The 18,855-nt window shown below is 39.9% G+C and overlaps 1 protein-coding gene across 1 annotated transcript in view; it reads left to right on the top strand.

Annotated features, from left to right (window-relative positions):
• Nucleotides 1-18,855, top strand: part of TMPRSS7 (transmembrane protease, serine 7) — a 32,400-nt gene that overhangs the window by 8,653 nt on the left and 4,892 nt on the right. Inside the window, exons 6-13 of the mRNA XM_012652238.1 lie at nucleotides 113-243; nucleotides 1,250-1,362; nucleotides 7,391-7,497; nucleotides 11,116-11,252; nucleotides 12,806-12,913; nucleotides 14,848-14,958; nucleotides 15,786-15,902; nucleotides 16,966-17,137. Of these exons, the coding sequence (XP_012507692.1) occupies nucleotides 113-243; nucleotides 1,250-1,362; nucleotides 7,391-7,497; nucleotides 11,116-11,252; nucleotides 12,806-12,913; nucleotides 14,848-14,958; nucleotides 15,786-15,902; nucleotides 16,966-17,137 (996 nt within the window). The remainder of the gene's footprint in view (nucleotides 1-112; nucleotides 244-1,249; nucleotides 1,363-7,390; nucleotides 7,498-11,115; nucleotides 11,253-12,805; nucleotides 12,914-14,847; nucleotides 14,959-15,785; nucleotides 15,903-16,965; nucleotides 17,138-18,855) is intronic.

Here is an 18,855-nt window from a genome sequence, read left to right as displayed (position 1 = left end):
ACTGATTCACAAGAACTGAGGGGATAGCCCAGGAAATGTGTGGAATTAGTGATGAATGGAGGTCCATTGCTCAAATAACCTATTACTATGTACTTTTGTTATCTGCTTTTAGAATTTGTGAACCCACAAGAACATTAATATCATTTGTTTCTACAAATAATCTCATGTTGGTGACATTTAAGTGTCCTCGTGTACAGAAGCTATCAGGAATCCGGGCATATTTTGAGGTCATTCCGGAACAAAGTAAGTCTCCAATTAAAGAGAAGTCACTTTTAGAAATATTTGTTATGATACTCTAGTCTTGCTTTCTGGAGGCTGTGCTGTTATACTAGTTGTATTAGTAAAGGACTCTGAAACAGGGTCCAGTCAGAACAGAGAGATCATGTTAGTTATTTTAACAGAGTGAATTTAATGAAGAACTGTTAACTTAATATAAAGGTGTTAATGAGGCATCTCAAAAGGCAAAAAGGGGCCAGGCGCGGTGGCTCACGCCTGTAATCCTAGCACTCTGGGAGGCCGAGGCGGGCGGATTGTTTGAGCTCAGGAGTTCGAAACCAGCCTGAGCAAGAGCGAGACCCCGTCTCTACTAAAAATAGAAAGAAATTAATCGGACAACTAAAAACATATAGAAAAAACTAGCCGGGCATGGTGGCGCATGCCTGTAGTCCCAGCTACTCGGGAGGCTGAGGCAGAAGGATTTCTTGAGCCCAGGAGTTTGAGGTTGCTGTGAGCTAGGATGATGCCACGGCACTCTAGCCCGGGCAACACAGTGAGACTCTGCTAAAAAAAAAAAAAAAAGGCAAAAAAGGACAAGTTGAGAATAGTAAGGTATCATGGATGTAACACATGTAGGAAGCAACTATCACCCCTAGGGCTGGGGCCACAAAGGAAAGAGGTAGGAATGATTACAGTTTAGGGCTTGGAGGAGGGGGTCTGTGAAAAGAAACTTAGGCTTCTGAGGAGGAGCTGCTGTTCAGCTGCTGCTGGTGTCTCTGGGTTCAGAATTATGCTTTTTGAGAAAGTAATAACATCTTATAGATCTGTAGCAAAAATATATGACTTGAAAACAAATATAGAATTTGAGAGCAAGCATTTTAGCTATATATCTGTCAGATCCTATTTCTTTTTAAATAAAACAAAGTTCAAAAAATGTATAAGCTTCTTGATCAAGGAAGTGTATATTTGTAATTAAATTTTCCCATAATCTCATAGCTGCGAATCATTATGTGTTACTGGGTATCTTTTTCAGAGTGCGAAAACACAGTATTGGTCAAAGAAATCACTGGCTTTGAAGGGAAAATTTCAAGTCCATATTACCCGAGCTACTATCCTCCAAAATGCAAGTGTACCTGGAAATTTCAGGTAGCCTAGTTTTACCAGTATCTTAGAAAAGTATTACTGTTCTATTTTTAGTAGCATTTTATTTTTGAATTTCATTACTTTTATTTTTTAAATTGCAAAACAAATATTACTTAATTTTACAAAATTTAAACATTATTGAAATGTATTATCTAGAACACAAAATTTTCCTGTAATTTCAACCCTCTACCCACAAATGAACTGCTCCTAGCAGTTTGGGGCTTATTTCTCCAAATTATTTTGTTTGTTTGTATTAAAAAATGCAAAGGCATTGTTAAAGACCCAAAATTAATTTTATTATGATAAAGCACATTTATCAATTCTTAATCATCAGCATTATAATAAGAATAATAAAGAAATAATAAATTGGATTAGGCAGTACATTCAGCCCTCTGTATCCACAGGTTTCATATCTGCAGATTCAACCAACCATGGAACAAAAATATTTTTTATTTTTTAAAAAACCACAATAAAAGATAATATAGCAATAAAAATAATACAAATAAAACTAATAAATCATAACAACTATTTACATTGTTTTAGGTATTATAAGTAATCTATAGATGATTCAAAGTATATGAGAGAATATGTGTAGGTTATGTGCAAATACTATACCATTTTACATAAGGGACTTGAGCATCCTCGCATTTTGGTATCCATGGGGTTCCTGGAACCAATCCCCTGTAGATACTGAGGGAAGACTGTACATGTTCCAGTTGTGTAAGCAAACCAGAAGTGCAAATTTATATGGAATATATATACCTCTTCTTGGTGCTAGATTCGACATTTCTTCTTTTTGTTAAATCTTAGATTGTAAACTATTTTTCTTTCTTCAACTATAGTATCACATAGTGATAGGAAAGTGTCACCTTTGTTCATTTAGCATAGACATATAAAATCATTATTGTGTGGCATAGCAATTAGATATAAGAGGCAAGCAGTAAGTAGTTTGTACTTATTCAGTATGTTACTGAATGACTACTATGGGCCAGGCACTCAGGCACTATTCTAGACACTGAGGATAGGTGAAAGTAGAGGAAAAAAACCAGAAAATAAAAAACAAACCCCTTGGTCCTATGGAGCTGGCCCTCCAGGAGGGGAAGACAGGTAGTAAACAAGTTAAATATAGGCAATATGTCACATGGTGATACAATGCTGTGGAGAAAAATAAAACAAGGAAGCCAACTCTATAGCTTGAGTGGGAAGTGGGGGGAGTGAAGGGTAGCAAGTTAGATGTTTATTACCTTAAACGGGATGGTCAGGGAAAGTGTCACCAATAAGGGAACATTTGCAGAGAAACCTGAGAGATGAGGAAACTAACCTTGTGGATATCAGGCTAAGAATGTTGCAGGCAAAGGGAACCTGAGGCAAGGACCCCGAGGCAGGAGGGTGCTTGATGCATCTATGGTTATTTCTGCATAGTTGTAACAGTGGACTAGTTAAAATGATTTCGTTACTCAAATCTGTACTTGGTGTCAATATTCTGATGGCATGCACCATTAAATTACTTTTTATCATGATCACATTTCCAAAATAAGTAAAAGATAAAAGTGCTGGACCCTTGCTCATTGCCAGATTCTCAAGGCCCAAGGCAGCAAAAACACAGGGCTTCAAATGACCCATGAGTCTGAGGGTTGGGGAGGAGGAGAGAGAAGAGAAGATGAAAGGAGGGGTTGGGGGAGGAAGGGGAAAAGACATTAAATCTCTGTTCCTTCAGCCTCTCCAAAAAGCAGATGTATTTCCTTGGGTTAGTATGATAGCCAGAACAAGAAAGGAGCCATTCTCAAAACCTCTGCCAAATGTTTGAAATTCCTTTGAGATAAAATAAATGTTGATTCCATAATAACCCATAGACTTAAAATGAAAATCCTTAAAAGTTATTGTGACTTTTAGTTGGGGTATACATAAGAATATCAGATCACTTTTCCTTTTGCTAGGGGTTGAGGGTTAGAAATGCTGAAGAAAAAGATGTCTTTGTAAGGACAAGGGCATCCCATGAGGGGCGCGAGGAATGGGGAAGGGGAGATAGGAAATCCTGGGGACAAACTGGTGGTGTCCTCCATTTCCCAGAGAGCGAGGTCTGTCCTCAGTGCGGAGGTTAAAATAAAGCTGTTCCTTTCTCAGAAGGCTTCGAACAGCCACCTATAGCAGTGTGAGAGTGTGTTTCTGTGAATGGAAATCAGTGTAAAAAATATTAATTTTTTTCACCTGTAAAATAGCTTTGAATTTATTACAAATAACCATGAGCTGGATGACTGAAGTAACAAAAATATTGACTCAAGTCATGATAAAAGTTTTTTATACAAGAATTGGTTGCTATCCTCCTCAATCCTTCTTAGTGTATGGTCTCATTTCCAAATCTACCAAAGGGCAATCAACCCCATCGGCAAACTCACTTTCAGCAGAGTTTTAAGGTCTTATTTGAGAAGGATTAACTCCTGCTCCAGCTTAAAGTCCATCTGATCCTTCTCCCTAGCTCTCTTACCCACTGAGCAAATGCTCACTGAATGTCTGCTACGTGTCAGGCTCCACATGGGGACACCTAGTAGCAAGATAAACAATGTCCTTATTCTCATGGAGCTTACAGACTATAGGGGAAGAAGGAATAAATATGTAAAACCAAAAAAGAGTGTTGAGTTTATAATCTGTTGTCTACATTTGATTAGCACTTTAGGGTTTGGGGCACCATATTTTTATTTGCCCTTCAAAGCACAAGTCTGATACAGGAGAGATAATTTTGCCACATTTTATAGATAAGGAAACAGAGATGAGTAAATCATTTGCCAGAGATCACTCAGATAGAAAGTGACCCAGATAGGACCAGAAGGAATCATGCCCCTTCCGTGCATCAATTCTGCCCCCTCCTTCTGTTCTGGCTTCTAAAGATGTTCAGCTTCCCTGTTTTTCATAACAATCACTTAGGTGAACATTTACCTCCCTCTCCCTTCCTTCTTTGTATCCCAATAAATTGTGTTATGAAATGTTATAAAAGGAAAATGAAGCAGTGCTTTAAATGGTCACAATTGTCATCAGCCCAGTGCCATCCAATTTGAGTCCACCAGACGTAAGCAGGGATTCCTAGGGGCCGTGCAGGTCACCTCCTTATATCACTTAGGAAATGGATGGGAGTCCCAGAAGGGAGCCCCTCTTTACCTGCTTCTGTGAAGGAAATATGAAACATCTTTGCCACAGAAACTTCCAGGGCTTATCTGAGGTGGCTTCTGGGGTTGTGTGTACACAACCCCAGACAAATTGCAGGTGACTGAAACATAAAGTCTGTCCTGCACCCTGTTACCACCACTGACTAGAGAAATAATTAAAATATTACAGGTGCAGATGAAGATTATTCCTCTCTTTGCTTGGTTAAGGTTCCCAACACAAAGGTAGAGGGTGGGGAACAGAAACTGAGAATACAGAACGTATAAGGAAGTAGTGTTCTTATTTTTTATTCCTTTTTCAAAATAACTTGCAATGCGTTGAGAAACTGCACCTCATCACTCCATTTGCCAAGCAGGTTAATACAGTAGTTCCCCTTGGCCAATCTGTGTGCAAATGTGAATTGTGTGCAATTCTGTGTCAGTGGAATCAGTGTGCAAGGGGACTTATTTCCTTTCACTGTGGAGAAATTCTGTGGATTGGACAGTGGTGGTGTATATAAAACAATTTCACTTTGGAGCAGTGGAACGTAATGAAAATGCCCAGGCAAGCTTCTTGATGGAGAATTGCACTGGAAGATGTTCTTACACTATAAAATTGACATTGGTTACTCAAGATATTGTCTTTCAGCTTTCATTTTTTTTTAATGTGAAGAAATAATCAGATGACAAGACTGGAAGAAAATTGACATGTGTTCTCCCGAGCCCTGGGCTTTTGGTGAATATAAAATAACCCTGTTCCTCTTGAGTTTCCCATGTCGGTTTCCAAGCAGCGTGACACATTGGGAAAAGGGTGGCCTTCAGAGAAATACAGGACTGGTTTGAATCTCTGGTCTGCATTTCCTAACCTTGGGAAAGTTACTTGTCTTTGGTTAGTCTTGGTTCTTCTATAAAATGGGAATTATACTGCCTGCATTGAAGGGTTGTTGTGATGTTTAAATGAGAAACATAAAGTGCCTGATTCATTCCCTCTCAAAGGTAGATGGTGAGGTGTGGTTTACTATATTTAAGTGCATGTTAGAAAGAAGCCAATACTCACACACACACTTGCTTACACGTGCGTGAAAGCATGACATATAATATGATGACCTACAAAAACCAAATGTCTGTCAGAGCAGTACAAGTCCAATGTGTAAAGTTCATCTAAAGAAAAAGACAGTAGGATTGACTTATAAAGTATTACCTAAAACTTAACTTTATGCTATTTTCAAAAGACAAAAGTGAATGAAAAAGTGACACAGTAAAACTGAACAATAAGGATGGGCAATATCATGTCAGGCAAGTATGAACAAAAAGAAAGCAGGGTTCACGACCTTATACCAGGCAAACCAGCAACACTATAATCAGGGCAACAGCAACCGTGATTTGAATGAAAGTAAGAGAAGACAGGAAATCTATAATGATAAAGAGGGTGATCCACAAGATCTAATTATCACATAGCATCAATACTCATAAATCAAAAACTATAAGAAATTCAAAGAAGTGGACAATGTTCAAATAAGAAGTTTTTTTGGTTTGTTTTTTGAGATGGGATCTTCCTATGTTTCCCAAGCTGGCCTTGAACTCTTGAACTCAAGCAATCCTCTTGCCTCAGCCTCCCAGCTAGTCAAATAAGAGATTTTAATTCCCTTCTCTTGGTTTGTGACAGAGATATTGGGGGAGAATAAATAAGGCTAGATAGGATATTCAGCCATACAAATGAGTTTGGTAGTATATACACACAGAGAATACTCCTTTTTTTTTCAAGTGACCATGGAGAATTCATAAATTTGATCACAAAAAAATTCAAAAAATTGAAAGCAATATAAACAACAATTTTTTTTTATTCAATTAAGATAGAACTGGCTGGGCACAGTGGCTCATGCCTATAATCCTAGCACTCTGGGAGGCCAAGGCCGGCGGGTTGCTTGAGCTCAGGAGTTCCAGACCAGCCTGAGCAAGAGTGAGACCCTGTCTCTACAAAAAGTAGAAAAAATTAGCTGGGTATGATCGTGCGCACCTGTAGTCCCAGCTACTCAGAAGGCTGAGGCAAGAGGATCGCTTGATCCCGGGAGTTTGAGGTTACAGTGAGCTACGATGATACCACTGCACTCTACCCAGGGCGACAGAGTGGACTTTGTCTCAAAAAAAAAAAAAACAAAACCAAAAAGAATTAGAAAACTTGACAATGGGTAAACCAAAATTCAACTCTCTTAATGTAAATACCCTCTTTTAAATAATTCCCAGGTCAAAGTAAAGATGCAAAGGAAAACTTTGACATATCAGACATAATGTATATGCATATTGCGTAATGCAATAAAAAGGTCACTTGCATTGTGTGTGTGTATGTGTGCATGCGTGCGTGCGTACATTTGTTCACACACATAAGCAGCTCTTTGTTGTTTGCTTCTGAAAAGACCTAGGGGTGACTCATGACAGCTTTCAGAAATACCCAGGTTTAATATGAAGAGGATGCTGATTCATTTCTCCTTTATCTAAAGAATATGAATGATGCTTTGAATAAACTGTGTCATTGACATCAGAGAGGAAAATGCTTACACTCATTAACAAGTGGGTCTTCTCAAAGTTAAGTTCATCTAATGGGAGGAAACTGGAACCCAGAGACATTGATGTGCACCCTGTCGCCCAGCTCTACCTGGGGCCCAGCAGCTGCTTCCCTGAGTAGGCAGCTGCCCACCTCCTTCTCTGTTAAGCTCTCTGCCTAGCATTGCTTTGTTCAGGGGAACTGGTTCACCCCACCAAGGGCCACAGGGCACCAGGAGTAGAACGGCCTTAAAACAAGCCAAGGGGATGAGTACTGAGTGAGTGAGGAAATTTTAGCTCGAAACATGTACTTCGATGGAAGATTTTTTTTTGACTTAATGTTTGTTTTTCAGACTCCCCTGTCAACTCTTGGCATAGCACTGAAATTCCATAACTATTCGATAACTAAGAAGAGTGTCAAAGGCTGTGAGCATGGATGGTGGGAAATTAATGAGCACATGTAAGTGATTTCCATACGTGAGGACTCTGACCAAAGGTTCACAGCTGTGGTTCTCTGTCCCCAAAGAGTTTACACTTTATCATTTACAGTTAGGGAAACTGAGGAACATAGGAGTTAAGTGACTTGGTCAAGGCCACTCTGCTTATGAGAGATTGAGGCAGGATTCAAGCCATGTCTTTGGGCTCCTGCCCCCTACCACTGTGCTGCTGGGCTATGGGTGTGGATATTCTACACTTCACAGAAGTATTTGACAGATAAAGTTTTCAAATCTTGAGCCACGGGGGAAAATAATAAATTGGGGTAAATAATAAATTGCGGTACAAAAGGTAGAGACCACTAGCCAGTTCTGTGAGGTAAGAGAGTCCTAATTGGCCTGGCTTAATCCCGACGCTGGGAAATGTGTTGAAGCTGATCCAATCAGATAGAAACCCAGAGAAATCGAGATGCTTGGGCCTGAACCAACCTAGGTCCTCAAATTAACCTACTGGTAATTTGTCCTTTAATTGTTGTTTATGTGCTTCTAAAGCTATACTAGGTATTCAGTAGATATTTAATAGGTATTCAAAAATACAGGATGCTCTTTCTTGAAGCAGATGAATAGCTTCTCAGTTCACTTTGAGAGAAGAATCCTGCAAGGGTAAAGGATTTACCTGCTATTTCTTTGCTCACTGCTATTCTATGCATGTAATCTTCCCTTTCTAAATGCTTTTCTTCAACAAACTTCTTTCAGTTCCTTTGGACAGATTCTTTGCAAAATAATAATTGGTGCTCTCTTCATTGGAATAGGCCCAATCAGATTTAAAGGCATTCTTGGATCCATTATTAAAATGTAGACTGTACTACTTTGGAGAGTATAATTGAGTAGAGCGTCTAATTTTGTAGGAAGCAGAAGACCTGGGTTCAAATTCTAGCCCTGTCATTTAGTAGCTATATTAACTAAGACAAATTATTTAACCTCTTTGATTTTCAGTCTGTGAAACGCGGTAATGATTCTTATTTAATATGGTGTTTGTTTGTTTCTGTGGTAAGTGTTTGATAACATAATGTATACTACACAGCAAAGTATATTAGCTGTTATTAATGTGAATAATCAATTGCTTTCAAAAGGACATTGGATGGCAAAATATTATAGAATGTGTCCCAAGGTTTTAAAAATATTGTATTTTGGTATTTAATTAAAATAGAGATCCAAAAAATCTATCTTTGTAAATCTTTTGTGAAGTTGTAAGCCTGTGACAGAGCTGTGCTTTGAAAATGTGGTCCTGTTTTGGTCCTGTTTTATCTCTACATCATGACAACAAGCCAGGATGTGTTTGTTGCTGCCATAGTAGATACAAGCAGGGTCTCCTCCCAAGCAATACCGGGAAAGCTCTCTGACCCAAATACTTTCCCTTCAGATAGTCTTGTGGACTGGCTGAAATCCTATCAGAGTCTTTTGACTCTGGTTGTACCCTCAGGGTTTAAAATGCCAATCCTTCCTATTATCAGGCCTTTTCATCTAAAATGGAAAGGCTGTAATTGAGCTAATCAGATAGCTTGCTGAGAAGTTAGCCTGAGGGAATTGGGGCTGCTATGGGGAAAAAGGAAGAAGTACCCCCAACTACAGGAAGACTAATGGTCTCCTCTTTAGTAGTTCACAGAGCCTGGGGAAGAAGTGTGCCTGCTCAGGGAAGCTTCAGTATGTCACACCTGAAGAAACAGACGGCTTCCCACAAAACTTTCCAAAGCTTTCGCAGAGCAAAGCTTTGGAGGGGAGGCCTTTGGTGTACTAGAAAGTGCGAGAGTGTAGTATCAAGCCAACTGGTGTCCAAATGCTGGTTCTACTTACTAGCTGTTTGAACTTTAACAAATTACTTCACTTCTTTATGACTCAGTTTCCTTACTTTGATATGTCTGTCCATAGAAACTGACTCTTGCTTTCTCCAATATCTCACTTTTTAAACTTTCACTCCGCAAACCACATCATGCCCTGTTGCATACTCTCCCGCTTTTAAACTCCACCCTGAGCATGGATGCACAGATCTCTTTCCTCTTGATTCCCTCTTAACATGCAAGAAAACTCTATGAAATGTTAATGGTAAACACAAAGAAAATCACTATGCGACAGAGATAACATAATCATCTTATTTTCAGAGTACAGGATTCTAATCTCAGGATTACCTACTAGAGTAGACTCTGGCTCCAAAAATTTGGCTTGGCTTCCATGTGCCTCTCAGACCCTGGCTCCTGCTTAGCCAGACAGCCACCTGCAGCTGCTGTCTCTTCCTTGTATCCCAGCAACTGGACTATCAGCTCATCAGTTCCTGAACTTCAGCCAATTGTGAAAGACTCTTCCTGAATCATAGGAATATTTTCCTCCTTCAAGCCTTAAAATCATAGATTATTTGTTGCTGAATGCCAGCATCTGATCCATGGAACATGAGGGTTCCCAGGTGCTTCGGGAGCCTAAAGTGCTTGACATTCACAGGTTCCAGGGTAGAACGTCACCCCCCAAATGTTGCATCTGCTCTCTGCCTCCCATCGAGACCTTGCAGGTTTGGGCTGGGTGCAGTGGTTCACATCTATAGTCCCAGAGCTCTGGGAGGCTGAGGAGGGAGGATTGCTTGAGGCTGGGAGTTCGAGACCAGCCTGGGCAACAGAGTAAGACCCTGTCTCTAGAAAAAAATTAGGAAAAAAATCCCTGCAGATTTCACTGAGGGAAGAGCCTTACCCACACAGGGCAGTGGACTAACTTATCACTGGACTGCAATATAATAATATTCCATGCTCTGCTAACCACAGTGCTAATGCAGTAAGAATTATTAACAGGAGGGATATTTTCTCAAAACGGCACTGGGAACCTAGAGCACACTAAGTAATGAGAAGTAAAAAAATTGAGGTAGGAAAATATTGCAGATAGACATTAATTCTTTGAAATTTTGCCAATGACAAGTCCTGAAACACACATCAGATTCCAATGCAGATTAAAATAATGTTATCTTTTGCTTTAGGTGTTGCTGGAATTCTCTACATACCTGAGCTCATGGATTTCATTGGGTAGAGAGAATTGTGAAGAAAAGCAGGCAATTCTTGTTACACAGTTATTTATTTATTTTTTGGGATGGGGTCTCACTCTGTCCCCGAGGCTGGAATGCAGCAGTGTGATCATAGCTCACTGTAACCTCGACCTCTTGGGCTCGAGTGATCCTCCCCACCTCAGCCTCCCAAGTAAGCTGTGACTACAGGCATGCACTACCATGCCCAGCTAATTTTTTTTATTTCTTGTAGGGATGGGGTTTTGCTACATTGTCCAGGCTGAGTAACATAGTTTTTTACACTGGAAAAGGAGAGAGAACTGGGAGAATGAGATATGTGTTTCTTCTGATCATAAGTGTTGGTGAGGAAAACACCAGATTGATGGTACTGTTATTGTTCTATTTAGCAGAGGAGAAAATTGAGGGGGCAGAAGTTACTCAGTCACAGTCACAGAACATGGAATGAGTAACCACCATTAACTCTACCATGAGTGTCTCTGCTTATGACACCCAAAGGACTCAAGTATTAGTGAATTCACCGTCGGTAGGAATGCGGTTGGCAGAGCCCCAAGCCATGTGTCCTCCCTGACTCTTGTCTCCTCAGGTACTGTGGCTCCTACATGGATCACCAGACGATTTTCCGAGTGCCCAGCCCTCTGGTTCACGTTCAGCTCCAGTGCAGTTCCAGGCTTTCCGACAAGCCACTTGTGGTGGAATACGGCAGTTACAACATCAGTCAACGTAAGCCGGCGATCGGCTCCTTAGAGAAACCTTAGTAAACAGCCAAACGGAGGCTAATGCTTTATAAACCCTAAACTTTGAGAATTTAACAAGTGAACACTGCTTTATTTTTACTATTTCTTTTTACGTATTTATTTTTTACAATACATAAGTACATATATGATAAAAATAAAGATAATAATATATAAAAGTATATGTTTATTACTACTGTATTTTAAATTATAGAAGAAATAATATCACTCTTTGATATTACTGATTAATAGTTGAAAAATAATTTCTCACATCATTCCTAAAATATAAGACAAGCCCATGGTTTGGTTTGCTGTTGTTCCTGCCAGCCATAATTCTCTGTGAGTATGATGTTTACACCCACATACAGTGGATCTGAGGCCAACAGTTACAACCACTTTGGCCTGTGTGCACAGGGAGAGCTGGTTAGTGGAAAGAGTTCAAATATCAGCCCTCAGAATGGTGAACTTGAAGCTCAGGCTGAAAACTGCTGGAGGAAAGGCCAGGAAGCAGTTAGTAGAGATGGCAATGTTTGAGGCAAGTTATTAGCTGGAGAGAGTAGATAATGACCTGCTCAGGAAATCCTTGACCCGTTTTAAAATAGGAAAACTGGAGGGTATCCATTGAGGAGTTCACTAGGGCATGACTTCAGCTCCTTTAGACCACATCCGTCTTTGCCAATCCCCAAATATCTTCTTCTGAATTCAGAATATTACACCTTGAATATCAGAATATTAGTTTCCAGCAGAGTCACAGTAAATCAATAAGCTGTCTTATTTTTAATTGTTTTTTTTAATGACTATTTTCCAGTGGCTCATCTAGCCACTGTGTGAGAGTTTCATCTGATCATGTGTTCTGCTCCTTTTTTTTTTTCTGCACAAAGGATTTATTATTTCTCTAATATTTAACAACAAAGTCAGGATTAATGATGCAAGATCAGGCAGAGAATGAATCATTGACGAGCAGCCTGCTTGAAGTGGAAAGAATGATGGACAGGGAGGTAGGAGGTAGGAGGCAGGAGTTGTGAGGCCAGTCACTCATCTCTTTAGGTCCAATGTGATATGATCAGTGGTGACTAATATGTTTTGGAACAGAGACCACTTGAAAATGTAAGTAAAGATATACGGAATAATGTGTCTGATCACAGAGGATTCAGAGGCAACAGAAGTCCATTTATAATTCCCTGGGGGAGTCTAAAGACCCAAATTAAGCATGCTGGACCCTTGGAATTTTCTGACTTTCACATTTTTCAAGTATATGATAAAGCCATTGAGCCAAGTCAAGGCCATGGAGTTAGTAAAAGTTTGCTTGTGCATGTGGCCTGGATATAATGTTCACTCAGAGCTTCTGGTGGATTGCTTTCTTCTTTGCTCTTCTAATTTCTGTATTTTTGTCTTGCCATTCCAATAGGCTTGATGTGATGTTATAATTACCACCGCTACCCTTTCGATTCCCTATCACTGAACACTTCGTATTTCTTTGCTAGTGTGGTCTGGTGATTTTCAGGGGCCCACCCAAGGTTTTCTATTTTGTATTGCCTGTAGCCTGCCCTGTCGGATCTTTCAGATGCTCCTCCGGTTTGTGTGTCCCTCAGGCCCAGCGCTGTGACGGCGTAAACGACTGCTTTGATGAAAGTGATGAACTTTTCTGTGGTGGGTATTCAAGCTTTTCATGTGACTTTCTTAGGAACAGGCAATTTCAAAGGGCTGTTGCTGCTGCTGTCTATCCTTGATCTTTGTGGTTGTTGTCTATCCCTGCATAACTAACTACCTACCTCCAGAACTCAGTGGCTTACAACAGTTATTCTTGATCCCGAGTCCATGGGTTGTCTGGGATATGACTGATCTAGGCTGAGCTCATATGGGTGGCCCTGCTTCAAGCACTGAGTCCTCTTGGGCTTGATTCTTCCCAGGTCAGGATCAGGTCTACTCTTTTTTTTTTTTTTTTTGAGACAGAGTCTCACTCTGTTGCCCTGGCTAGAGTGAGTGCCGTGGTGTCAGTCTAGCTCACAGCAACCTCAAACTCCTGGGCTCAAGCGATCCTCCTGCCTCAGCCTCCCGAGTAGCTGGGACTACAGGCACGCACCACCATGCCCGGCTAATTTTTTTTTTATATATATTTTTAGTTGTCCAGCCAATTTCCATTTTTTTTTTTTTTTTTAGTAGAGAAGGGGTCTCGCTCTTGCTCAGGCTGGTCTGGAACTCCCGAGCTCAAGCAAGCCTCCGGCCTTGGCCTCCCAGAGTGCTAGGATTACAGGCGTGAGCCACCACACCCAGCCTGGGTTTTCATAACTATTTGAACCACCTTCCTGCATCTATCTCCACTTTCAGGGAACCATTTAGCAAGGACAATTCACTGGACAATGTGACACCACCAGCAATACTTTTTCCTAAAGGTCCAGAGTGTTTAATTCAAACACAATTATGATGGTGATGCTATTTAATCTTTTCCATATCTTTGGGGAAATATTACAGCAAATGTACTATAACAGTTAATATACTATTTGTGAAAAATTATACTAATGAAAAATAACCTGTGACTGTATACCTTCTTTTTTTATTGACTAAACAAAACAAAACAAAAAATCCTCTTAACTTACGGTTCACTGACCATTTATAGAGTCTTCTATTTCTTAAGAAAATAAATACCATTATCTAGTAACTGAAGTTTTGTTTTTTTTTTTACATTATTATTCTCTGCTCTGATGCTCCAAACAAAAGTAATTAATGTTATTTTATAATAAGAACTATTTTTTGGTAATCATTATTTCTCATCGTGCCATTTTTTGGAGCTATTCTCTAGGAGGACAGCTTAGGAGACTTAAGGAACTATTTCAGGGCAGCAATGTCATCCCTTCTGCTCCTCACAAGAGATACCTCGGAAAAAAGCAGGAGTAGATAACATAACTAATAACTTTTCAAAAAACCAGGAATGTCTAAAATGTTTAAGGAATCATATCTTCTAAATATGGTTGTCAACATACTATGCCTGTCATTGATGTAAAGGCAATTCATGAAAATATTCCAAAGAAGAAGAATATAATAGATTTACACTGGTATATGCTAATTTAGGGAATGGATCTCTCAGAATAAAATAATTTTAAAGAGTTTTCTTTACACATAGACCACAAGTCTATTATCCTTTAAGATCTCACGTTCATTAATTCATTCAACAAACCTTTAGTGAGCCCCTACTATTTGGTCAGGGGCTTGAGGTAAAGAGATGGATAAGACAAAAGCCTCAGTCTCAGGACACTCCTTCTTTACTTAGGAAGGTAGACAAGTTCAATTTAGATAACAGCTTATTATTTTTATTTTCCTTAAATTACTCGTGATACATTTAATTGTAATTAAATAAATAAGCCAACACATTTATACAAAAGCAAAAATCAGATTTGACAAACTTAAGTGCTAGGAACAACACCCAAGTTTAAACATCTGGTTTTCCTCATGGAAGTGCCAGTTTTGAGGAAAATGTGCCTTTTATTTTATTTAAGTCATCTGAATGATTTGCATCTTTTGAAGGGTTCTCCTGGTCATCAGAGAACCCAGCCGATGTCTCATTTCTCTTTCTTTTCTCATTCTAGTGAGCCTTAAGCCCGCCTGCAATGCCAGCTCCTTCAGACAGCAGGGCCCTCTGGTCTGCGACGGCGTCAGGGACTGTGAGAACGGCCGGGATGAGCAGAACTGCACTCAAAGTAGGAAGGGTCCTATGCACTCTGCTGTTCTTCCTACAAAACTCAACTAAATCACAATCAGAATACCTCTGCTGGGTTAGGACAATCAACTTGTCCCAGTTTTCCTGGAACTTTACCAGTTTTAGCACCGAAAGTCCCTTGTTTGGGGAACCTGTTTAGTCCCAGAAAAATTGAGACAATTGGTCACTCTAAATGGGGTGGAATGTGTGTGCGTGTGTGTGTGTGTGTGTGTGTGTATATGTGTGTGTGTTCGTATGTGAACACTGGCAGATTTCCATTGCTTACTTGTGTTTAATGCTGCTCAAGATCGTAAGATACCGAGGACTTGATCTAGAGAAACTTGCCAGATACCGTGATGGGACACGTTCTATTCTTGCCCTTGCAGAAACACAAACCTCCCATTGGTTGTGAACAAATGTGCTATAATTCAGAAATCTGTCCATTTTCCTCCCTAATAATATAAAAGGACTGAGTGTGGCTATGATTTTTGCTCAAAAACTTTCTTGGAGATTAAGACAGGGTAATAGGCAAAGAGGCCACAGCCTAAAGCCACTGATGTGGCCAACTCCTTTGTATGTCACCTACAGTGGAAGAAAGGAGAGGTGGTTGGGTTGGTCCTCAACAGATGTGCCTCCCTGCCTGCCTTCAAATGGCTCTGTTTAGGTGGAGGGACAGGTCACTGTGGGGTTCCTTTATTTCTCTCTGCCATTTTTCCCAGAGTAGCAAAACCAATCCTATGGTTAAACCATCCTTTGCAGAGTTCAGTATCATTCGCTCAACTCTATTTCTGGCTAGGAGAAACTATTTCTTCTTTTGTTCGCTTTTAGGTATTCCATGCAACAACAGAACTTTTAAGTGTGGCAATGACATTTGCTTTAGGAAACAAAATGCAAAATGTGATGGAACAGTGGATTGTCCGGATGGAAGTGATGAAGAAGGCTGCGGTGAGTAGAAATTCGTTCCTTCTGATTCCTGTATTCCCTCTTCCATTTACCTGGTTTTTTTTTTTTTTTTCATTTTCATTCCCTTCTTGTATAATTACCCTGGCAGAGGTTGCCACAGGACCAAGGAAGAATAGTAAATATTGGTGAGTGAGTCTGAAATTGTTTCTCAGAACTAAAAACTCTAGAGTGCATTCTTTCTCTTTCTTTTCTTTTCTTGTTTTTCTTTTATTCTTTTTTCTTTTTATTTTTATTAATTTCATGCTAATCTTCTCTGTATCGTTCCAATTTTAGTATATGTGCTGCCGAAGCGAGCACCATTCTGTCTTCTTGATAACAGCATTAATGCACTATATTTTTATACTGAGAACATTCACTTTGCAGTGAATCTAATCAAGACAGAAGATCTTAAATAAAAAACCCATGAGAAAAGAAATAGTTACTGGAACACAATGGATGACTTTGTTAGTAATGCCTTAGGTTATGAACAGTATCAAGATTTTTTCTTTAGCTAAGACCCAATAATTAATCTGCCATGTGTTCTTATTAGTCACAAGGTCTCTAATTGGCCATGTGGCTACGTGTTAATTATATTTTTTTACCAATACTATTTACACTGGAAAATAATTGCTCTGATAACTAGTTTTTCTTAGTAGGTTTTCATTTGCCTTGAAATTACAAATTCTCTCCCAAATGCTTTCTCTCACATCAGCACAACTTCAAAGACAGTCTCCTTTCTGTTACATTTGGAACATAGAGTTTTCTCTCTACCTAACAACCTTACTCCACAGACTGCTGTTTGTATCAGTCTAGCTCTTACTATAAGTCCCCTCCTCCCCTCACATGCATTATATAGACTCTGTGTCAGGGCATGTTTCAGGAAGGAGGGACTCGTTTCTTGGTACTGGTTTCAGACAGACCCACATATTCTCTCTCCTCCAGATAAGCAGGGAATTTCAATTTGCTTACCCAGTGAGTCTGTTCCCAGCCAGCACTAAACCTGACTTAATTTCCACTTTTTCTTCCAAGTCTACCCTCAAATCGCATGCCCTTTCCTCTACCAAAGGCTGCAGCAGGAGTTCCTCCACCCTTCACCGCATCATCGGGGGCACAGACACCCTGGAGGGGGCTTGGCCCTGGCAAGTCAGCCTCCACTTTGTTGGATCTGCCTACTGTGGAGCCTCAGTCATCTCCAGGGAGTGGCTTCTCTCTGCAGCCCACTGTTTCCATGGAAACAGGTAGGACATCACAATCCTCACTCTCAAGACGCACTCTCTGACCACAGTCCATACAGCTGCCCTCAAGTTGTGGGAAGAAGCTCCCTGCTGGAGTTGTTCAATCAATTCAGCTGTTTTTTTTTGGGGGGGGTACCAATTGTGTGCCAAACTTTTTTTTTTTAGGTATTATTGATATAAAGAAAAAAGACACAAAGGAAACGTCAAGAATGAATAGGCTGAGAAAATAAGATAGAGCTTTCAAGTCAGAGGAAGCAAACCTATGAGAGTATGTGCAGAATGCAGAGAACAACGGGCGTTGGAAAATGGCTGGAGTCTGGAGAGCGTTTTCCAAATTAGGAGGGGAATCCTGGAAGGGTCCATTAGGACAGGCTTTGGAAGTGCTCTTTCTGTCTTTACCAATGGGATTATTATGGGACAGATGCTCTTCCAGCTAAGGGTGAAAGCAAAGCTTAGAAAATAGCCTCACTTAAAATGTAAACTTATTTGGAATCTACTGGATCTTAGGTAAGAAAAAAATGATATTTATTTCTCCTTCTGAATTTTTTTAAGTACAGTATTTCAGCAAAGTTATACAATTTTAGTTTTTGCTTCTTCTGGAAATTATAGGATTTATGTTAATTACTAAACTAGCTTCACATCTGTTTGATCGTTACTGTTGTATGCTGTGAAACTGCTCCAAATAGTGTGTTAGCCTTAATATTCCTTTGGGTCTCCAGTGCCACTCATGAGACCTCAGCTAAGGCCACACTCTTCGGGCTTCCACATTCTCTTCACCCCTACTGCTACGTAGGTGGAGATGGAAGCCTCACATGGAAACTACAAGCCTCTCTGTGACTTGTGCAAGATTACGATTCTGGAGGGGCTAAATGTTGGAAAAACTCTTATAGGCATTGGCATAGGCAAAGAGTTTATGAAGAAGACCCCAAAGGCAATCACAGCAACAACAAAATAAATAAATGGGATCTGATCAAATTAAAGAGCTTCTGCACAGCCAAGGAAACTATCACGAGAGCAAACAGACAACCTACAGAATGGGAGAAAAATATTCCCATGTTATGCATCTGATAAAGGGCTGATAGCTAGAGTCTATATAGAACTCCGGATAATCAGCAAGAAAAATATCAAACAACTCTATCAAAAAGTGGGCAAAAGACATGAACAGAAACTTTTCAAAAGAAGACAAATGGCCAAGACACATACGAAAAAATGCTCAACATCTCTAATCACCAGGGAAATGCAAATCAAAACCACAATGAGATATCACTTATCTCCAGTGAAAGTGACCTTTATCAAAAAGTCCCACAACAATAAATGTTGGTGTGGATGTGGAGAGATAGGAACACTCATACACTGCTCGTGGGACCGCAAACTAGTACAACCTCTGTGAAAAGCAATATGAATATACCTCAAAGAGATACAAGCAGACCTACCATTTGATCCAGCAATCCCATTACTGGGCATCTACCCAGAAGAACAAAAGACATTCTATAAAAAAGTCATCTGCACTCGAATGTTTATAGCAGCACAATTCACAATTGCAAAGATGTGGAAACAACCCCAGTGCCCATCAATACATGAGTGGATTAATAAAATGTGATATATGTATACCATGGAGTTCTACTCAGCCACAAAAATCAATGGCGATATAACACCTCTTGTATTATCCCAGATAGAGCTGGAACCCACTCTACTAAGTGAAGTATCCCAAGAATGGAAAA

This window comes from Propithecus coquereli, unplaced genomic scaffold (assembly GCF_000956105.1).
Source record: "Propithecus coquereli isolate 6110/MARCELLA unplaced genomic scaffold, Pcoq_1.0 Scaffold386, whole genome shotgun sequence".
NCBI classification, from domain to species: domain Eukaryota; kingdom Metazoa; phylum Chordata; class Mammalia; order Primates; family Indriidae; genus Propithecus; species Propithecus coquereli.
Note: the sequence above shows the minus strand (reverse complement) of the source record. Positions and strands in the feature narration are given on the sequence as shown.